Source organism: Ambystoma mexicanum, chromosome 11 (genome assembly GCF_040938575.1).
Source record: "Ambystoma mexicanum isolate Mex_15411 chromosome 11, UKY_AmexF1_1, whole genome shotgun sequence".
In the NCBI taxonomy this organism is placed as follows: Eukaryota; Metazoa; Chordata; class Amphibia; order Caudata; family Ambystomatidae; genus Ambystoma; species Ambystoma mexicanum.
The window spans coordinates 943,660,202-943,684,182 of record NC_090934.1 but is presented as its reverse complement, the minus strand read 5'-3'; the positions used below and the strand labels follow the sequence as shown (position 1 = coordinate 943,684,182).

Here is a 23,981-nt window from a genome sequence, read left to right as displayed (position 1 = left end):
TTATGCCAGGAGGCTTTTTCCCCACTATACTAGGCTGCTCCGGAAGAGAGGCCATCGGTCCACTTAGACTTAATGGTCATGGTGGCTTCCTCCTGAGGCAGACCGTACCTCCACAAAAAAAGCAGCATCCGGTCAGGAGAAGGAAGAAAAAGGCGGATCTGACATTGGTATCCACAGGTGTGGAAGGGGAGACGGAACTTTCCGAGATAGGAGACATATCCGACCATTGTGACAACTTCCCTGAAAATAACCTCCATCGCTTCACTGCTTGTTATGCAAATATTGGTCTCTTTGAACGGCCACGTATTACCTTATATATTTATTGTATGAATAAGTGTGGGGGACAGATATCCTTTGTTAGAGTGTTTCTTTTAGTTTATTTTAGGCAGGCAAATCCTCGTCAAGGTAGGGATAGTGAGCTGTTTATCCAACCTTCAAATTTAATAAAATGGCATTCGTTAAAAAACCTTCACAAAGTTGTCCGTCTCACAGTTCTGACCCCTCACATATGGTGTCAGGTGTGGGATCAGAATCGGTTGATACAAACTGGGGATCCAATATGTACATGGCAGATTCTGATCAAGCAGAAGTTGAGTCAGAGGAAGATTGGTATGGTCATAAACCCCCTCTTCTTAAAGCGTATGCCTCCCCTGGTATCCCAGGTTCTGACACCGCCCTCCAAAGAACCAGGAGAATAATGGAGATTCCTTGTAATCAGTGGCCTCTTAAAATGAATATAGGACTTCATTTTTTTCAACTCTCAGGACAAGCTATTACTGCAAAACGACAACACGTAGAGGGTAATATAAATCATGTATGTTTCCCCCAAACTATATTATTCCCAGGAAGGATAAACTTCTAGTCTCTCTAATGTTGGAAGTAGAGTTTCCTGTGTGTATATATGTATATATGTATATGTATATATATATATATATATATATATATATATATATATATATATATGCTTACATTATGCCTGACCAGGGACCGAGATTCAAAGTATCTCCTCTCATTTCTAGTGGTAAGAAGCTGAATTTTATGAACTTAAATCTTTCAACAACTCGCGAGATACTTAGAGGAGATAGAGTTGGGAGCTTATATATGATTTTGCTTGGGAATCTTGGAATCAGGAAAAGATTAAAATCCTAAATTCACATCATAGGCCAAAACAGATCCCTTCTGAGTATGAAGCTAATGAAACTGAATGTGGGTCAGATAAACATGAGAGAAAGGAGGAAAATATGTTATATTGTTTTTTTAAAAATCCAACATGGGAAGAACATTCTTGCCCCCACAATGAGCCCCAGAACAAAGAACAATCAGATGACTCTGGGGTTCAGAGGTTGACATGGGCCTTAACATAAAAAACTAAATTCAAACAGTCATTTTATGATAAAACAAATATTATCAGGGATTTTCTACCAGTTCACCCTGAACATTTGTCATCTACTGATTATCTACTCATCCTTCTGCTCCTCCCTGAAATCCCTTCTTCTCCACTCCCCTCCCTGACTCTCTCCTTACCCCCCTCTCCCCTCCCCAAACCCCTACCCCCCTCCACTCACCTCCCCCTCCTCCCACTGACCTCACTGGGCACTGCCACCTAGAGGGCAAGAGGCCACCTGGGATTCTCCCCCCCTCGTCCCCCCGTCTCCCACCCTGCTAGCATCGAACCTGATTCTCATACCCTTGACCTTCTCCCTCCCTCCTCCTCCCCTCCCCTTGAGTAAATTGTTCCATATACTGTACTTCTGGTTTGTTTCACATTTGTAATAAGCTTCTTTAAATTTTGTATCTTGTGGTTACTCTGTAAAGCGCTTTGGCATAAAGCGCTATATAAATTCAATAAACATAAACATTATTATAAAGTGTTATCCTCTGTTTAATTACATCCCAGGGATCACTGGCTGAATCTTTTAGGGGTGACACTTCATTGGAATTTAGAGACCCCGGATTTTAAGAAGGTTATGTTCCCAATGATTTAGGCTGTTTGCAATGTGGAAGTTCTGAGCATCTTGTATACAGAAAATTCTCACAACTTCCTTGCATCTTGAGGCAGTATTGGAGTGAGGAAAATTGTTAGATTTCTTAAGAAAGTACTGTACTCACTTCTTCTCCTAGAATCAAGCATGAAGGAAAACGGGATGTAATGTTTTGTGCTGGAGAAAATAATACTTATCGAGTCCCTGTAGTACTGCAAGGGAAAACCATCTGGGCTCAGTGGATACAGGGAGAAATGGTTCTGCAATACAAGCTAATATTCATCCATCACATTGGGAAAGTATAGGTAAAAAGATGATAGGTTGGGTTCATGGACAGACAGAAGGACACCCCATGACTAAAATCGATATTACCATTCTGGGAAAACCCATATCGGTATTAGTGGCAGTAATACCTAATCTTCCTACCGCAATGATCTTAAGTAGTGAAATTCCACAATTTGATTAATGGTTTTTTTTTCGAGTTGCACAGATAAAAGTTAAGTTATTCAAAAACTTTGACCAACCACCTAAGAAAATGTATTTCAAATGGATTGTATCCTCCAACGTATTCCGCATCTTAGATGTATTCCATCCAGCTTCTGCTGCTTTGGAAAATGTTTTCTCTCAGCAGAGGGCGCCGTGCGTCAATTTCATTGAGTCGAGGTCCCTCGGAGGCCTCCGTCAAGGGTGACGTCATCGGGTATACAAGTAGCATGCACGGTGCCCGTTGGCCTCAGTTCCGTTTTTCTGCGGTACGTGTTGCTGCGGAGACTTGGCGTGCCTCGAGTAGTTCTGTGACGCAGTTACTGAAGATATTCGATGTGTCCCCATCGTTGACCCCAACTACAACCCCGTGTTCGGGATTCAAAAAGTGTAAATCCTGTGGTTTGAAAATGTCCATCACGGGCCCGCACCGGGAATGTCTGTGGTGCCTCGGTGAAGGCCACAACATGGAGGCCTGTACGAAGTGTCAGGCAATGACGGGAAGGCCTTGCGAGAGAGGAAGGGAAAACTGCAGGTAGGTCAAAAACCTGACTGAAAAGCCTCTAGCGTCGAGTCGAGGTACCGTGAGGAGAAATCTCCTTGACGCGAAAGGCAAAAGCATCGGTCTAGGTACCAAAGTGGTTCACACCGCTCTTCCACCTCGTCCTCGGACGAATCCCCAAAAAAGAATGAAATGCCCCACAAAACATTCTTCCTTCGAAGAGTGGGAAGCATTCAGAATAAAAATTGTGGAGTTGTTTGAAAAGGCTAAGCCTCGGTCTGCGTCTTCTTCGGAAGCCGGCCCGGGAGCGTTACCCTTCCGACACTCAGCGCGCGCCCTATTATTGAGAACAATAAGAGAAGAACAAGTTACTTACCATCTGGTAACGTTCTTTCGACTGGATGTTCCTCCAACATATTCCTCATCGCCCTCCCATCCTACGCCTCTGTAGATTTTCCGGGTTATTGCCACTTCAACTCTCGCAAGGCTGACACTGGGCTACCAGCACTATCCATACAACAAAGCAAGTGGAGGAAAAACAGAACTGAAGCCAATGGGCGCCATGTGTGCTACTTGTATACCCGATGAAGTCACCCTCGATGGAGGCCTCCAAGGGACCTCGACTCGACGACATCGACGCACGGCGCCCTCTGCCGAGGGAAAACTTTTTCCAAAGCAGCTGAAGCTGGATGGAATACATCTAAGATGAGGAATACGTTGGAGGAACATCCAGTCGAAAGAACGTTACCAGTTGGTAAGTAACTTGTTCTTCTCTTATTGTTCTCAAGATTCTTGGACCCAAGAAGAGTCCTTCGTAGAGAATCCAGTCTGGAACTGGGAGTCATGGGAATTCACTATGAATGAGGGGAAGGCTAAATGTCGAGAAGAGGAAAAGGAACATGTACCGTGATGTCAGGTCTTTAGGGGAAGGGTATGTGATGAATCGTATGGACTCCTCACTGAACCCCTGCCTGAAGTCTTCTCCCAAGTGTCCAGGGAAAGGCAGACACTTTCTGATCCTGACCTTGGGGGCAGTGTTCTGCGGGAGGATCACCTTGGAGGAGAAAGGGCCCAGGGGAATGAGAGGACTCTGTAAGGTGAGAAGTGGTATTTTCTTCCTCTATGGAGGATATCTCCTCAATGCCAAAGTATGTAATGGCTTGTTGTAATAACCATCTTTTTGTTCCACAAACTAAACATATAAATATGGGTGAGAACAATCACAAACTCCTATGCATGAGGAGAAATAAAAATCCCTAAAACATCCTCAAGACTTATAAAGCTAAAAACCTCCCTAACTCCCAAAGGTATAGTGAAAGGAAATCTGTGTAATTTCTAAAGAACAGCATTCCTCTTTTCAAACAAGTCTGGGAACTGATCCTAATGATATTCCTTTAAAGAATAGTATGAGAAACAGAAATGAGTTTAAAAGCGAAACTTAAACCAGAAAAACTAACGCTGCATAAGGGAGAAGACACCGGGACCACTATTCAGCAGAAGACAGCTGCCGATCCTGAGCAGGTAGGTGTCTCCTGTAGCCTGAAGTGGAGAGGTTGTGTATCAGGAAGCATGCAGGGGGGAAGCTTGCCCTCTGGGGACCTGTTATACAGAAGCTATGCAGTGGGATGCAAAAGTGAGGGAAGCTTTCCTTCCCAGGAAGCTTCCTCCGGTGGCTGGCGTGCACCAGAGGGACTTGGGAGCAGTAGAAGCTCCAATTGCAGGTGGCAAGGGCGACGGCGACTAGGAGAAGCAGTTTGCCAGGTCGCGAGAAGCCACAGAAGCAGAAGTCCTGCAAACAACAAGGGGATCGGAAGCGCATGACTACAAGCTGGTAGTGACCCCCTCAGTCATTTTGGATACCAAATGATTAAAAAGCAGAGAAAGATGCCTTTACAAAACCAAAAGACTGTAACTGTGTGCATTTGTGAAGAATCAAGCAACCCGATGGGGCGATATTAATAAGAACTAATGTACACAACCTTTGTCCAAGTCAAGAGAGACTAAAATTCATCCAACAGATATTGCAAAAGGCAAAAGGGGACTGATGAAAGGTCCATACGTTGTGAAACTTCTTGCCCATACTTGGTGCAGCGTATAACAAAAGTTGGTTTAAATTCACACTGCCAAAGCCAAGGCAAAAGCCGAATAAGACCCTATCCTTGTCAGTATTTGGTTACTGGTGCAGTGGGGGAACAAGAGTAGCAAAAAGGCCATCCTTATGGAAAAGGTTATTCAGAAGGAGAGGAACATTATTTCAAGAGGAATATTAAAGAGCACCAATGGCCATCTTGTTTTCCCTGAAGAGTTGTTAAAAGTTTGAAGCTGCAAAGTCACTCTTGTCACTTGATGTTAACCACAGAAACCACTAGCTGTTGTGAAACGCTGTCTGGGCAGGGGAGTATACCCGGATGGCATCCCTTTGTAGGAGTAGGCCTAGCATAGGAGGAGTAAACCAGGTGTGAACTTCTGACATGGAAGTAAACCAGTTGGCAAAGTGCTATAAAGTGGTGCTGACAGAGACACTTTATGTTGTTTAAAGTGCTGAAGAAAGAACTGTGTAAAAGCCTTTTGAAAAGGAGTTATAATTATTCTGAACTCCTCAGTTGTGGGAAATTATCCTGATCAAGACAAGCAATGTTGCTATTTGATAAATCCTGCTCATGTTCAAGGAGGAGAAAATAACCTTCTATTTTTCTTTGTTTAATCATTGAAGTATTAAGACTTTCTGTTGACAAGTTGCAGTTGCAAAGAACTGTGTTGGAACTTTGTTGCAAACCAGGATTTCCTTTTGGAACTGTGGAACACGATCCTCCTAAAACCTGTGAAAGGGGAATTCACCCAGGTTATAAGGAGAGACTGTTGTGACCTTACGAACTCAACTGTTATACTAATTTTGTTTACTTTGAACTGCCATGCATTACCTTATTTATTTATGCTATGTAAAATTGTGAGGGACAGAGAATTTCCTTTAGTTTATTATAGGCAGGGAAATCCTCGGTAGGGTAGGGATAGTGAGGCTAATTTAATAAAATGGTATATGTTGAAAAACCTTCACAAAGTTGTCTGCCTCACATGTCTGACCCCTCACAACAGTGAAAAGCGATCAGGACTAGTATTATCATCCCAGAAACTCGATCCTGGTGTCATTTGGTTGGACATTGATTGCTTGATGTAAAACATTTATATAGCTCACCCTAAACACTGCAAGGTCTTTGGGCACTTGTAGCCTGTGGACCGGCTCAAAAAGGCTGCATACTTTTATTGTAGAAAAACCTAGAAATAAAGATACAGACACAAGGTTTGAATATAAATACGTCATTAAATGTTTTACTTTTGGAATAGTCCATCCAGCCCACCATGGGGCTGCATGAAATGTTGAAAGGAAAAGAAAAGAAAAACAAAGGAACATAACTCCCCTGCCAACAAGATTTTAAAAAGGAAAAGACAGTTGGGAAGACAGTTGAGAAAAGGGAGAAAAAAGAAACAGGTGACGAAGGAGAGAAAGGAAAACAATTCCCCACGAAGTGCACAGCCCTGAGAACCCTCCCCCCCAGGCTCTTAGAACATTGTATGTGCCGGGAGGTGTGAGAGGGCGACCCGGCAAAATACCTGCAGGGTGGGATACATGCCAGGAGCAGCCCGGCCACCCATGGGCCATGGTGAGTGTTGGCCAGTTCTGGGGCGCGACAGGACGGGCACAGGAACATCAAAGGGACAGGTCAGCATGCGTGGGGCTGCCTGGGCCTAAGATGAAGTGCCGCCCAGTCCTAGCCATGTGAGGGGGATGACCAGAACCAGGCAACCTGGCTGTGCCCCCAAGTCGCCCCAGCATGTTGTCGGCGCGGCAGGCTCTGTGTAAAGGTCCTCCCAGCCCTGGGGGCGCTCGAGAGCCCGAGCAAGCTGGGCACTGCCTGACGTAGCTCTGACATAGACGAGCATACCCGCATGTTTTTCACACGCTAAAGCAAGTCACCAGAGACTCATGACAACAGCTCTGTGAAGAGCTCATGGTGTGCTAGCTCATGTGCATGTTTGGGCTCAATCCGTAAAACGCAAGGCCGATTCCGGGCTGCGAGTGCTAAAGAATGTCTCGGTGGACACACGGGGCACGCGGTCGCTGCAGCCCCCAGGGAGACAATGAGACCAGCTTAACATGTAGCCCATCCCTGGTGTGTGGTGACGTACCCCACAGGCTGGAGAGTAGGTCCGCTTGGCCACTGAGTGCTTGACACTGACCCCTTCAGACAGACACCGGTGTGTGGAGTGGTAGCCCTGCCCTACATGCTTGCAAATTGATGCCTCTTACCTGCAGTGGCGCCTGTCTCTGATGGACTGGGATCAGGATGGAGCTTTGCAGCGGTTCAGCTATAATGGGCCCGCTCCCTGCAAAGACCATGGCTATAGGTAAGCCACCTGAGTGCTGATGAGGCTGGAGAGGGAATTCTCCTACTAGCCATTGTTACTGTATCTTGCCTGACAAATAAAATGGTGACTAACGGGCCGGCCAAGCATGCTTCTGAGGAAAACCATTAAGTGATTACAAGCGTGTGGGAGCCAGTATCTTGCACCCTGGCATGGGCTGCGACATGCACCGTGGTTATCCACAATGATGCTCCTCACGTACATACCGGCAGAAGGGGCACTTTGCAAGGAACTGTGTCGGATGCTGTGTGCGTCTCCCTAAGCAGCTCTACCCTGCTGGGGTATAGACCACAGAGCATGCAGGATTGTGTTGCCCAATGATGAAATCACCAATGTTTGAGTTGTGCCACCCACGCACAGAAACCTCTGAGGACCTAGGCCTGCTCCAAAGGGAAAATGATAATTGAATATGCCTTATAGGTTTCTCGTGCACCTGCAACCGCGGACACACTGCTGATCCCAGTTCTTGAGGATATGCCCCCAACTACATCTGAATCAGAGACGGAGCACATTGGTGACAGATTTCAGTCCCGGGCTAAGTCACGTAAGGCCTACGACGCACAGCCAAAATGGATGTCCTGTCTCAACTCCAAGCGATCCTGTCTGAAATGAAAGCCATTGGCCAACGCACATAAGAGACCAACGGCACAGTACAGGACATCATGAAGGAGCTCAAGGACTTCAATGGGTCGGCTTAATATACAGGCAGAAACCATCACAGAAACTGAACAACGTATAAGCGCTCTGTAAGACAATTATGAATCTCTCTCATCGGAGGTTGATGCAATGATCAAGGTGATGCAGCGACTCGAGACTAGAGCCGAAGATCAGGAAAACTGAGCCAGGCACAACAACTTCTGACTTGTTGGGGTCCCAGAGACCACCAAGGACACATATAAAGGGCTTTTTATATGATTTCTTCCAAGACAAGTTGAAACACCCGGATCCTTGTAGCTTCATCATAGAATGAGCATGCAGAGCCCCCAGCTTGAAGCCCAATGCAGGAGAACAACCATGCATCATCATATTACGGCTCCTCACCATCCACCATAATCTGGCAGTACTAAAAGCATATCTGGCTGTGGGCAAAATTCAAGTCAACAATGCCACAGTTTGTTTGTTCAATCACTTTTCCGCAGAGGTTTCCAAACGCAGAAGGGACTTTAACCCCATTTTTGAAACCTTGAAAGGAAAGGATCTCGGGCACTATCTTACGTTCCCAACGGTATGGTGTGTCCATATTGACCAACAGTAGCGCTCTTTTGATATTCCTGCCGAGGCCTGGCAGTTTCTAGCACAGTGGGATCTTCTTTCCCACAGATGATATGCCAACACCACCATAGGGTGCTCCGGCAGCCTCCGGGGGCTCCCAACCGCAGCGAGAGCCAAATGCCAGTATAAAATGGAAAAAGGCTGGCAGGTTACCTACAGGGCCTGAATGCTTACAGGGCAAACGCACGAGAAGATGATACCAACTAGGATGGCACACCCTGTGATGCAGACACTACGCTCAAGCAGATGGTGCGATGACTGCTAGTATTTGAGCAAACCTGCTGTAATATCACTGGGAGAGGGGCTGTGATATAAAGATTTGCCCTCAGCTGGACCCGGTCTGAGCAATGTCTGGGAAGACTTGATCACTACCAGCGATATTGATGGAGCTCGTCCTCCACCATAGGAAGGTGTCTTGAGACTCATCACATCAGGTGCCTTGTTTGTTTACCTCATGCCTGACCCCCTGTCTCATTTTATGTCAATTGTCTTGAACAATTTACGATGGTCACAGCAGTTTCACACTGTGTGGTCAGTTGATGTGCCCTTTCTCAAGCTGCCTATTGCATGTCTCCTGGGTCAGGGAGTCATAATGTTACTACGTAAATGCACCCATAGTTTTCAGCGGGTTCACTTAACGTACACCAGCTTGTAACCAGTGGTACATCGATTACCCCCAAACAACATCTTATGTTGATACATTTTGAATGTTCTGCTTTCAGTATCCAGGTCCCAGAAGTGGGATTCTGTCAATGCGGTAGACAAATGTATGAGCACAACGTGTTCCCTTTGATACTAGATGCATGGGTTGCGATAGCCATGTATTAGTGTCCTGTTATTAGACCCCCATGTTTACAATTTACTTGTTGGGGACATATTTCAGTGTATTGGCTCCACAAGCTTGAATATGTGAGGCTCCCCTGTTACAATTGTGATCGAAGTCTGTTTCTTATGCATCTTGCTTGGTGAACTTGTTGTGTTGTTAATGGAAAACCTAAGAATGATACACAGCAAAGGGGTGGGTGGCTGGGAGGTCATGGTGCTGCTGCATTTCGGGGTCGGGATGGAAGTTTGGGTGTTGGTTGTGAGGCTCTATCTAGTCTCTGTCAGATGTCTTACGGTCCATGGGGTAGCCATGTATGATGGTCTCACTCAATTGTAGCAATCTTAATGTTATGGGCTGGCCCACCCCATTAAGAGGTGCAGACTGCTTAATCACCTACAGGATCTGTATGCTAATATTGTCTTCCTCCAGGAAACACATTTAGACACTTGGGAATCACTTAAGTTGAAGAGGGGATGGGTTTGTGTGGCAGCTCACTCGTCATACCATCGGAAGCAGGGTGTCTTGATCCCTATTCATAAGCAGGTTCCTATCGCTGTATTAAGCACCATATCTGATACAGAGGATTGTTATGTCTTATTACACAGAACCTTATACCAGCAACATATTATGCTTCTCAACATTTATTCACTCACCACTGACTCTCTGGGCTGCTTTACACATACTTTTGCATCTTGTGCCGCCCTCATGGGCCGCCTGACACTCATAGGAGTGGAATTCAATGTCGCTCTAACTCTTAGTATAGATCGGCGAGATACAGAACATAATCCTCAACATACTCCTAAAAATGATGCAACCCTCCGTCCCTTGATGAATGAGCTTCGGCTGGTCAACATTTGGCGACACAGGCATGCAGATGGGAGGGACTACACTTTTTACTCCAATCATTATCACAGTTACTCGAGACTTGGCTATTGGCTGCTCCAATCCAATCTTGAACACGCAGTCACCAGGTGCGACATATTGCCAATGACTATCTCAGATCACGCACTGGTCATCTTGACACTCGCGTTTCCAGATGAAGCCCCTTGAACCCCGTCTTGGCAGCTTAATCTCATGGTCCTCAAGCATGCAGATATCATAGAACACCTTGGGCAGGATACTGAGGGGTTTTGGCAGGTCAACGAGTCGGAGGACATGTAACAGGTTCATGACTTTTTGCAGTCCATGTGGCTCCCCAGAGTTTGGCCTACAAATCTCGATACTCTAAATGCCCCTCTCACGGAAGACAAAGCGGCCAAGGCCAAGGCCATTGCGGGTCTGGCAGCGGGTAAAGAAGCCGGCCCAGATGGTCTACTGCTAGATCTCTATAAATAACTTACTGATGCACTTGCCGGGAAATTAGAGATGGTCTTCTCTGAGGCGATAGAGGCTGCTCACCTTCCGGATTCTATGTTTGCTAGCTAACATAGTAGTGTTTCATAAGAAAGATCGCGATCCGATGGAGTGTAGCTTATATCGCCCAATCTCATTAATACATTTGGATGCAAAAATCTTAGCCATGGCTTTCACCCTCGCAAAAATCTTAGCGAAATGCCTAGCCAGGTGACTGGAAAGGCTTTTGCCACTGCTAGTTTTATAGTAGGCCGCCACTCCTCAGACAATGTCCAATGGTTACTACACTTACTTACAGGTGACACTGACACCGAGGATGTGGTCTTATTCTTAGATGCCGAAAATGCTTTTGATAAGGTGAGGTGGCACTACATGTTAGCATTATTGGGTTAATTTGGCTTCCATGGATGGTTTATACAACTGATTAAGTTACTCTATGACAAACCTTGTGCCACAGCCGTCACCAATGGCCAGACATCTGAACTATTTTCCCTATACCCTGGCACACACAGTGCTGTCCACTGTTGCCCCTCTTATACGCACTTGCAATTGAGCCACTAGCCCAAAAACCTAGGGAGGATTCCCATTGGAAAGGTATTAAAAGAGGCATCAAAGAGCACTGGGTCTCTCTACAAAGTCAATGGGCCTCATTATAGGTTTGCTGGTCCGGAAACAAGGGTGCCTGTAAGTTTACCGGACCAGCTATTGTGTCATCCGCCTACAAGGATACTAGTTCTCTGGCACCACCCATCGCTAGTCCCCGCATAAGGTGAAACTTATTCAGCCGGGCTGCTAGTGGCTCTATCGCAATTACAAAAAGTAACAGCGACAGAGGGCATCCCTGTTCAGTCCCGCGGGTCAGGTCAAAACCTCTAGACCGCTTAGCACATAGCCCAATTCGAGCGTTCACCCCTGTGTACAACAGGTGCACCGCCTTTAAGTAATATTCCAGGATACCCGCCTGTCTTAATACCTCGAACAAATAACTCCATTCAACCGAGTCGAAAGCTTTCTCAATATCAAGCAGTGCTGCCACTGCCTGTACCTTAGGTTCGATCTGAGCTGGTAAAGCAAAGAGCCTATGCAAATTCAACAAGGTCAACCTCCCTGGAATAAATCCAGAGTGATCTGTGTGGATGATAGCCGACATAAACGGGAGTAGGCGATCTGCCAGTACTTTGGCAAAGATTTTGGTGTCTTGCTTCAGCAAAGAAATTGGACGTTATGAGGTGCAATCCTGGGGGTCTTTCCCGGGCTTTAAGATCAAAGTCACAACTGCCTCACGCATTGTGGCAGGGAGCTGCCATGCCCCCATCGCCTCTTCCCACACAGCCATCAGATATTTGGCTACCTATGGTCCCAGTTCCTTATAAAATTCTGCTGTTATTCCTTCAGTCCCGGGCACTTTGGTGGTGGGCAATGCCCGTTTTGCCGCAAAAACGTTGTTTTCTGTGAGCGGTGGAGCCAGTGCCTCCACCACCTCCCGCCCTAACATCGGGAGTGAAGCTCCTTTCAGAAACTCCTCTAGGTCATCCACAGCCAGAGTTCCACTGGACGGATGCAGTTGCTCATAATACGTCCAGAAGGCCTCCAATATGGCATCGGACTCCAGCAGCACTCGGTCACACGCAATGCATATTGCTACAATGTCATTGGCGCCCCATTCCTGGTGAAGCATTGCTGCTAAAAGCCGGCCCGGTCTGCCCTCCTCGCCATACCGACGAGCCTTTGCTGGGCGCGCCAGGTATTTAACCTCACGGTCAGCCAGATCATGGAAGCACTCTAGTGCATCTTGCAGTCTGGTCCTAAAATCTACATCCCTGCCTCCCCAGCCTTGGCCTCATAGTGCTTAATTTCCAATTCTACTTCAGTCAATTGCCTGCGAATCGTCTTCAGTACTCCCAATTCCAAGAACATGGACCCCCCACATAGGACTACCTTAAATGCTTGCCTTTTGGAGCCCATGATAGACACCGAACCCAAGTTTTCTTGAAAGTACAACTTAATGAGGCTAATCACTTTGCTGCAGAATGCAGAAACAGAGTTGCAGACTTAAATCTCCAGAAGGGTCGAGGGATACTTTCATGACCCACATCCAGAGACCAGAGAATAGGTGAGTGGTCTGACAACATTTTTGGAAGAAGGGAGCATTCGGCCATCATGCGCACCAGGGGCTAGCCTGCCAAAACATAGTCCAAAGCAAGGAATTATTGTCGACGGTCAAATGGAACGAATACCGTCTATCCTCAGGGGGAAGTACATGCCAGACATCTAGCAACTCCAGATCAGACATGCACCTCCGCACCATTTCCGCTGCACGAGAAAGGGGTCGGACACCACTAGCAGATCTATCCCTCACTGGGTCTAAAATGACATTGAGGTCACGTGCCCATTCCATATTAGCATGCAAATATTTGTGGCATCTAGACAGGAACAACTAAGAGGGTGATCTACTACCAGGGGGAGGCTCATGCATCAACAAGAATACTCAGCCACTGGACCAATTCGTTACATGTGCAAGCATAGTTTAAACCCACCAAACATATGCTGCACATGCTTAGATTAATCCGGCAAGGCACATATCAATCTTGGTCCGCTGGGACATCCCGCATCCATTGCACGCAATGCATATCCCCAAGGATAGTAACACAACCCAGTACAGTCTTGACTTGGGTATCCCCTCACTCCTTCGGCAGCGCTTCCAGAAAGTCTTGTACTGCCCCAAGGTCAATAAAGAAATGAGACTTGCCTGCATGAAGCACCCGCATTTTGGATGGGTACAGCATAGCATACTGTAAGCCGTGCTCATGAAGGGCACGTTTAGCCGCTAAGAAAGAAAGGCAAGCCTTCTCGACTGATGGGGTGAAGTCAGGATAGACCGACACCCAAGCATTCACATACTGCAAGTTTCCAAGCTTGCAGGCTCTGCGAAGAATCACTTCCCGGTCCTTGTGATTTAACAAGCGAGCTATGATTGGTTGAGGGATCTGGCCAGGTCTTGGAACCAGTTGTGACACCAGGTGCGCCTTTTCAAGCAAGAATTGTGATGACAACAGGGGTGTTTGCAGTACCTCTTGAATGAACTTTTCCATAAATATCTCCATGTTCTGCTGTGGCAATGATTCTGGAATTCCTACCACCCAGATGTTGTTCCAATGGGATCTCGCCTCCAGGTCCTTGTTCTTCTCTTTGATTGTTTTGACTTCCCTCTGCAAGGTGCGGATCGCCTGTGTCACTTCCCCACTAGTGTCCTCCAGGACACCCACTAAGTGTTCTGCCTAAATTATCCAGCTATTCTCCTTCTCGATACATTCCTGCATACGATTGACCTTGTATGACATTCCATCAAACTTGGAGTTAATAGATACAAACCCGGATCTCTTTTTGGGCAACACTAAACTGAGTTCCGATGCCGGGGCACTATCAGCAGGCATTGTGCCAGACTATGCCTGGCCTGCATATCCTGGCCTGTCTGGGGTGTCTCGGGGTGACAGCATCTTCGCTTCCTCATCACTCAGGCACTCCTTCTGGGAGAATGGTAAGTGGGACTGCCATGTATTACCTTTCGCCATGCAGTAACACATCCAGGGAGCCTCTGGTAGTGCCTCAACTGTACCTTCAAGGAGTCTTGATTCGGTCTCCAGCCCAGCACTGCGAATTTCAGGATATGCACTCCATCACCATTTTTGTAGGAGGGCCCACACTGGCGGTAGGGGTAATAAATCCATATATCTCCTGGTCATACTTCCATGGAGGCACCGGTCTGAACTTCTGAGCCATCAGGAGGGCGCCTCTCCTGCCTCCAGTATCACCCTCCGGTGTAGATATAGCCCCTAATGACAAGGGTTCATCCCAGTGAGCAATCAGCCAATATCAGGAGCTCCAGGTAGTTCTCTACACCCCAACAGGAGGAGAAGATCAGGTCGCCAATGCCTCCGGTGCACCACCCACTCAGAACAAGATCACTGCTGCTCCTCTCCAAACCTTGTGTCTGCTCGAGGGAGCCCCCACCACTCGCATCGCAGCAGCTGTTCCAGGCCACTCCAGCCATCAAGGGGATCAGGCCCACCACTGGCCAAGTAGACCCAATGAGTCGCTCCCCCGCCTGGGCGAACCCAGCCTGGGAAGTCGACTACCCCCAGGTTGCGGTGCATAGCGTGAGGCCAACACTCCTCCCCCACTCATTCCGAGCTGACGGTACCAGCACAGTGGCGCAGTCTGCACCGAGGCCCCAGCTGCTCCAAGTTCCTCCGGTAGGCACCAGCACCAGGCAGCCTCTCTCGACGCTGCGCCAGTCCCTGTCGCCACTCTCCTTCGGCCGTCGACAGCGAAGAGCTATGTGTGGAAGTAGTTAAGCCTACCGTTGTCAGCATTTTTGGCAATAAAGGCATGTTACGGCTGAGGGCTCAACAGGTAACTCAAACAAATGGTGAGCTTCTCCATCTTTTTTATTGTTCTCACAATAGGAATTAGGGCTGTCTGAACTAACAGTGATGGAGTTAGAAATGGTACCACAATATGTCTGGTGCCTAACCAGCTCCATGACCTCTTTGTGAAATGTGACCCTCTGTCCATTACTCTCTTTCTTAGATAAAAGGCTGCTTACAAGGAAGTTCGAACAGTCTTTCACAATCTCTGGGTTTTCAAAGCTTCCAAGCACTTCTTCCATGACTCTCATGTATTCTGTGACTGGTGCAGTGGTTGTCAAGCTCTCACTTTGCTTTTCCCGCACTTTGCTATCAGGCACCACCAGCTGGCACTGATAGGTTTTCTGATGGGGATCAGAGGTCAGGCACTAAATAAACTGTTGGACCCACAACTACTTTAGCTCCCCCCCCACCCCCTGGTTAGCTCTTAAAGCCACCTTCTCGACTTAGGCAGTATTAAGGTTTATCGCCTCTAGGTTGTTATCCAAAGGGTAACCTCAATCTTTGTTGCAGCCTCTCTCCATCAATCTAGAAGCACACCATTGTTACAGGTGCATTCCTTTCATTTCGGGCTTACTTCCTTGTTCTCCTCCACGAGCACTCTTTAACCCTCCCCTTGGACGCTCTCTTCCTGCTCGTCTGTCTTCTCCTTGCTTTACTCATTCCTTTCGCTTTATTCTGATGTTCCCCCTTTCCGCATTCTCCCCTTCCTTTCTCCAACCCCCCTCTCTCTACAAGCTCTCTCTCAACCTCTGCTCCTATTCCCCTCCCTTTGTCTAATCCAACCGCTTGCGTCTCCTTTCCAACTGCCACTCCCTTCACCTTCCAACGGACTTGTATCACCCACACTGCTGCACTGGCTTGCTCGCTTTGTATTGCCTAGTCGGGTGCACAATTGCTGTGTACTTAGAGAATGAGTGAGACTGTGCACTCCCTTTGCTTTCCAACTGACTCCGATCACCTGCACTGCTGCACTGGCTTGCTCACTTTGTATTGTCTAGTGGGGTGCACAATTGGCTGTGTACTTAGACAATGGGTATCAGCTGTGCACTCCCTTTGCCTTCCAACTGACTCCTTTCACCCGCAATGATGCATTGGCTTTTCACTTTTTATTGCCTAGTGGGGTGCGCAATTGGCTGTGTAGTTAGACAATGAGTGAGGCTGTGTGCAGTTTGGGAGTGGACTTTACCAGTCAGTTGAGCTTGGGCAGAGAACAATTGCACACCGAGGCTACATAATGGACATTTGCCACATTGATGGCATGCGGCAGACCTCTTCTAGCTGCCCTTTTCAGCAATGGGGTACAGGCAGTCTACTGCAGAATTTCACCAGTCGTAAATCACATGGGCTCTATGGTCTAGCGTATGTTCTAGGGGCATAATGTGGGATGTGCTCATGGTGGCTCCCACGAGCTGCACTCTCAAACCTGTACCCATCTGAACTCCACAAGCTTTGACTTTGTTGTTTGTTATTCAGAGTGTGCCAACGTGGAGGGTTTGCAACTGCATCTGATATGCGAAATATAAGGCTAGGGATAGGATGGAGGCCCTTTGGGGAACCCACTATTACCACTTCCAGGGCCAGCATTGTGGAGAGTACAGCAATCCCTGCCTCCAGGGTCTCCCAGTCCTTATCCACTAGCTTCTTCCTGGTGATCACATTGCATGCCCTAGGTCAATTTTTTATAAATCCTTAATAAGTTGAAGCAACTGCCAACTGAGTAAATTTGTTGTCATTGGGACATTTGCTCATTGAATAGGAAGTCAATATTTATTATTTTAGAGCTCAGTGGGAGAGAGAGGAGGAGTAAGGAGGGAACCAAAATCTCATGAAATCATTTTCTGTGTTTAGTAGCAAAGAAAATATTTTCTGTTTTAGAACTGTTAAGATGGATTAAATGGCTATTCCTCTAGCATAATATGGCTTCTTCTCATTGGTGTAAAGATAATTTCTCCCTTTTCTCCTGGTGTCACTAAGTCGCAAATAGAGATCCTCATCCACTAAAGCCAGGGCAAAAGATCATAGGGAAGTACATTGTGGAATGATGGGCCACGAAAGGGATCAGGAATGAAGTGGAAGATGATAACAGTATGTTTTTCCCAATGGATATCCAGTCAGTTTAGGTTTAGTTCCTGGGCGAGTCCTTAATGTTTAAGCATCAATGTCCTCTTCCTCGAACAAAGTAAAAATGCAGATTCTTAGGCCGCGAGGTATCCTCCCTACCTCCAGGAGGACAATTGTATCCTGGAAACCTCTAGAAAGGGAATCACACCACTACAAGAAAAAGGAAAATAATAGAGGCAAAAATAAGAAGCTGAAATCCCAGGTCTGTCCTGATATCCGTGCTGCATTTAGGCGCTTTAAGAAAAAGAATCAATTATCACAGGACAGCACTTGCACGTATGGGCAATAATAAGCGGTTCTGTCCTTGGTATTTTCAGATGTGTTTAAAAGTGATTTGCCATGTGTTGTGATGGTTGTATGTCAGCTTGACAAAAATAATTTGTGCTACTTTTAAAAATGCATGAAAACGGCGTTGCCGATTTAACGTTACACCTAATGCATGTTTGGCCTTTGCCTAAAATGCCCATAATAAATATATCTGGATGTTGAAGGAAAAACTGCCTTACCACCCCGTGATACTTAGTGGCACCCCTACCTCCTCTCTCATCCCCACTGACACTCAGCCCCTTTGTCTACTCAGCCACTATCTGCATACTCTAATTTAACAGACAGGGTCCTGTTGCCCCTTCTACTCTTCCGCCCGCCATTACAATCTGCAGATCCTTACATGATTGGCCACAACCCTTCTTATTTATTTGCCCGCTCCCGCTCTGTTGCTCCCCTGAACAGCTCCACAGCCCTCATCCTTTTCCCTGCCACTGGCATGGAGCACCCCCCCATCTTCGTCCCCCACACAAACACCGTACCTCATCCCATGATTATGATATGATATTGCATTTGTAACGCGCCTATACATTGCTCTCATTCCTGTGCCCCTCACCGTGACTGGCCCAAATTCGTTCCCACTTCTCTTGCCACTCCACCGCCCACCTATCGTGATTGATCTCATTCCTTAGTACTATCCCCACCCTTCTCTGATCCGAAAGCAATGCGAGTTTGTCATATTGTTCTAATTCGTCTGTAATGTCTAACTCAGCCACTTGCATTTTGTTTTCGGTATTTTTTACCATTAAAAGCATTTGTTAGAGACAATGTCCTGCTGCAAATGACTAGGGTGTTGATATCTCTGTTTTTTAGGCACAGAGTCTCGTGTGTTCGATAACGCTCACCGGCCCTGGGTTTCTGGACTGCAACGAGCAGGTGGATGTGAGGCCATACATCATTGCCTGCGTGAATGACCTATGCCATTGCCAGGCGACTCCCAGCTCCAGCTGTCTGTGCAGTACCTTCACTGAATATGCTCTTGCGTGCACCCAAGCTGACGGAATACCCCAGAACTGGAGGAGGCCCGATCTGTGCCGTAAGTATATATACCTGCAGGAGGCAGTCACCTGCCCAAGCAACCAACTACGCCTGTACTGAAAACAGCAGTGTGCATAACATAGGTGAAGCCGAACTCCCTGGTTTAATGGTTTAATGACTTAAGGTGGGTTCCCCAGGTAAAGTGGCATGTTTTCATGTGTTTGCAGAAAGACCAGTATGATTGCTCCGATCTCAGAGCTAGCGGTAGGGAGTTCCAGAGCTTAGCAGCAATGACAGAGAAACTGTTGCCTCCTGCTCTGGCTATTCTGTATCTTGGACCGATGAGATGCAACATACAACATATTTTTCTAATTTACTAGGATGATCAAAAGTTCATACACTGCTTGTGAAGCATGGTGAAATGCTGCATTTTTTAAACAAAGTTCAAAGAATACAATAAATCTAACTATACCTGACAGAGAGTCCTCCCTGTTCAGTTGGAATGCATCATGCTTCCAAGGCATCTACCATAGATTGAACAAGACTTTCTTTCTGCTTCACCTGTACTCCAGAAACATGGGTTATGGATGAAGTCTTTTGCAATACGTTTGCAGATCATTCTGTACCAGCTTCGAAGGGGTGAAAGGGCCACCCAAAGGGTGGTCTGGCAAACATAGTAAATAACCGTAAGGCAATTTTGCCAACAGTACTGGAATATGGATAATGTGCTAGTGAAGAGAATAGAATATAACCAGGAACCTGCTTTTCAGAATACACAAGGGTATTTCATTATGTCCAATATATAGACACTGCTCTGACCCACACATGCCATATAATGAGACAGGTTATGAGGATAGAAGCAGAATATCCAACTGACATACTTCTTGTTGCAGGAGAAGTTAACACGAAGATTATAAAGAATCATATGTCGCCAGAAGTATGAAGGGTCCTCTACGAGCTATGGGAGGTCCAAGGATCAATACCGATAAATAAGGGTAATGCAAGGGCGACCTAGACTCACCAAAGTAGCCTATAAATGTAAATTACATGTCTGAACCGTAGAATATTTGGAGAGATTCCAAGCAAGGGTGCATTTACACATCGCAATTAGTTCTCATCTACAGACTCCTGGTTGGTTAGTCTCAACATCTTTGGAGGATGGACTTACATAGATATTATCTCAGAGACCTCAAGCAATGGCACGCTTAACACAATAATCCCTATGGCCAACGTTTACAAAATCACCCTTACTTATCCTGCATCTCTAAGTATAACAGGCAATAGAAACATTAAATGGCCCCGTCAGCATATTCATTGTCTTGAGGATGTTCAAATTGAAGATATTGGTCACTTTGGAAACTTGATCCGTTTGAGTAATAGGCCCATTATAGAAGCACAAAGCGGGCTGTGAAATATACAAGTCTATCTGTGAATCACAATAAGCCCTTGTGGGATGATGATGAAGTGGCCACTAGAAGGGAACAGCTGAATTAAATTGCAGGTGTGGTCTTTAAAGCAGACGCCGACACGAGCAAGGAGCTGGGATCCTGCTCTAAACAACCTAATCAAAAGAAAAAAGAACTTGTCAAGAGTATGTCTGAAGTCCGATTTAATTTGAAAACATTGAAGGGCACCAGAAACATTTGTAACTATACATCCATGTCCAGTGGAGAATTGAAGCAATTTGTTTTCATGCCTACGTTGGAGGCGCCATGCAGACCGTATGTTCAAAATATGTGCAACGCGTATGCAAATAAAGATTTAAAAGAGCAGTGCCTCTAAAGTAAATACCACTCAGTTCAGAGAGCCGGTCTGCATTTGTAAAAATGAAAGAGGACCCCCAGACTAAGTGGTTAAGAGCATACTAGGGTGCAAAAGTCCTGTAATTACGACCTGGTAAGACCCATACTGAATCGCTAGTTTGAATGGTGAAGCAGTGGCAGGACTCCTGTTGACAACAGTGTAGATCAATGGCAGGATATACCTCTGATTCACAAAAGTTCATTTCTTATTCTTATGCAGTGAGTTCAAAACCCTAAGATTTTATTACTTGAGACCTATGCTTAGGATTTGGGTACTGGATCCTCCCTCCAAACTCCTTTGATGTGATGCTTGTGCAATCTGTTTCTTAATGTATCCATCAGGCCTGGTTGAGAAGGGTCAATGGTTTGGAGAACCTGCTTCGTATGGATTCTTAAATTGTCCCAGTTTGAACTAATCATTTGTTTGTGCTTGTCACTCTGGGATCTCATTGCTGTGGAGCAATACATGAAATGCATGCGTTAACTGCGTTAGCTTTTAACCTTTTTCTCATATAGTAATTTCTACCACTTTCATGTGGAGTTTTATATGACTCCTTTGGTTGTAATGATGCTTTGTTGTTTTTAACTTACCTATTCATCCAATTTTAAACCATAAGATCTTCATTACACTTCAAATTGTTGGGTTCTGGACGTGACAATCCTGTGACTTTTAATGTCCGCTAGTGGTGAAATTGTATTATTATTATTCAAATTGATGGCTATTGTGATTTTATATGTATATCTATGTGTGTTTTATGGCTTTTAGCTGAATACAACAAAATGAAATGAGAAGTCCTTTCCTAGCAGTGGGAGACAAACAATGGTCTGAGAGGTGGGATTTTGTGCACTGGAGCATCACATTGGAAAGGTGCCATTAGTGCCACTAACCTTGTGTTGCAGAGGACACATCCCAATTGTGATAATACAGAAGGGTAAAGGCAGTGAAGTCTGCCTCAACTCCTGGGGTGGAAACAATGCATGGCATGCCAATATATAGCATGAATACTAAAGATGAAGTACTTCATGAGCCAGCAAATTAAGAATTCTGAAAAACAAAGCAGATTACACATGCTAGAACACCATACAACTCTCTAGGAAATGTGAACACTTGGAAAACAGATCTTGAAATAGTAGATATTTGAGAAGGTTTGTAGAGTAAAATCAAAACATACATGAAATAATTCAGGGGTGAGTGTGGTGTGAGGTGGGTGTGTCCACAGGGCTGAATGTTTAAGGACAACAGAAGACCAATGGCTTAGGGAAGTCCTAATTAATTTTTCCTCATTTAACACATCCGAAAGAACCTCAAAAGAAGCTATAGCATATGAGCTCCTGCGATTTGTGGCTATAAAAAGTCAGCTATTTACGCTTTAAATATGTCTACTTTAATAAGAACAAGATAAATTCTTTCATTGGCCATTCTGGCACATTTAACAGAAAATGAGATACTGATGGCTAATGTCATTTGGTCTCCAATTGCAAGTGAAAGATTGACTTGACACAATGTCATGCAAGGAAGAAAGAAGATTGAGGAATGTTCCAATATCATAATAGATGCTATTCAGCAGAAATAAGGAAATACCAAGGGGCTAGAACATATTGTGCAGCCACTACACAGACTTTTTTGGCATGGAAAGATTAGCTTGTTAAATATTCAAGTATCTTTCCAAAGAGATACATGATTTGAGTCATTGAACTAATCCTTGGTCCTTAGCCTTTCAAATCTTTATATAGACAGGAAGATTGCAGTGAGAAAGGGCTATATTAGATATCACTTTTTGGGATGGTAGACATTGCACATTTGTTCATGCCATAAAACTATTTTAGCATTGGACTTCAACATGTGTTTTATGTGTTTATTTATTTTGATTTATTTATAGTTTGAATATAAGCATGAAGTAGACAAACACTGATTTCAAAGATAACATAATCAATTTCTAAAAAAACATTAATAACAAGCAATTAGTTACAAATATTTTCTTTGCTGAAAATACAGTTAGTCATCCCCACTAATAAAACTATCATAGAACCTAGATAAAATGTGCAATCATTAAATCCTAAAAAAATAAATCATTGCTCTTTGCAGTCAGTTAACAACCCCTTTCCACACCCATACTGTCACTGGTATACAGAATTTTAAATAGTCAGATGTCAATCTTAATTCATTCGTAAGTTAATTCCAGTACTTTGCTGCTGCTCCTAAGAATGAGCGGTTCAGGGTACTTGTCCTTTTAAATTTAGGCACTTCTAACCTTAGTACTTCACGGCTCCCTATTTCTCCCCCAGAAATGTTCACATTTTCTACTAGATATGTGGGAGTCGTAACATAAAGTGCTCTATGCGTAATACTGAGGAATATAAATATAGGCCTCTGATCAATAGGCAGCAAATGTAGATCTTTTAAGATTGTGTTACATGGTCGTATATTCTTGCCCCTTAAGTCATCCGTCTGCAGCATTAAATACTGCTTTCAATGGGGCTACAACCATTTTTGGCAAATCCTTTAACAAAGCAGTATCAAAATCAATATGTGATATCATCAGTGATTGCGCAAGAAGAGGAACATTCTCTTAATTTGAAGAGATGAAAGTTTGCCATTTGCACCAAATTATTAATTAATGGCACAAGAGATAATTTGGAGTCCAGTGTTTCCAATTTGGATTTCACAGTTTCCTTAAACTCCATCTCCTGACTTTCCATCACCTGCAACTCCCCAAACAAGTCTTTCATTTGAGGATTGGTATTCTATGAGAAACAATTAAAACTCTGTCTGTAGATGGTTTAGCTCCAAGAAATGTGCAGCCATCCATTCAACAATCTCCTCCAGACATTTACTCAGCATGACCAACTACTGCTTTTGAGGACCACTTGATATAAAACTGCGTATCATCAGCATACCGATATATGTGCACTCTATCTTTGCTAGCTATTTCCCCTAATGGCTCCATGTATAAGTTTAACCAAATTGGTGATAGAATCAAATCTTTGATACGGCAAATAGAACACTACAGGTATCTGATCTTTCCTGCCCAATAATTACTGTTTGCAAAAGATTGGTAAGCCAAGATTGAAACCATTCTAAGACCTTTCCTTCTATTCCCATTTCATCCTACATATGTTTTGATCAGGACGATGGTTTTTGTATTCATAATAATAAAAATGTTAGTAAAGGGCAATCCTTGAGAATATCACTAACAGTAAATATTTTAGATATGTAATAGTAAAACCTTGTATTTGTTACATTTATTTTATTTTATATAATTAGGCCCAAGGGCCCCTCTCTTTCTTGGTTTTGTAATGCACCCCGTGTATAGATGATTCTTCAGAGTGTATGGTAATAGAATTGGAGAGACTGTCCATTTTTGATTTTCATCGAAGGAGGAGAGCAATCCCAGAGCATAAAGGCATACTAATTGAAGACAATTCCATCAATCCCAAGGGATGATTTTATGATGTGTAGAAGAGTGTGTCCACTGTACTGAAACA

General features: G+C 45.0%; 1 protein-coding gene across 1 annotated transcript in view; it reads left to right on the top strand.

Moving 5' to 3' along the window:
* LOC138505078 (mucin-5B-like) overlaps positions 1–23,981 on the top strand; it is a 2,064,041-nt gene that overhangs the window by 62,462 nt on the left and 1,977,598 nt on the right. Inside the window, exon 3 of the mRNA XM_069625397.1 lies at positions 18,529–18,751. Within this exon, the coding sequence (XP_069481498.1) occupies positions 18,529–18,751 (223 nt within the window). The remainder of the gene's footprint in view (positions 1–18,528; positions 18,752–23,981) is intronic.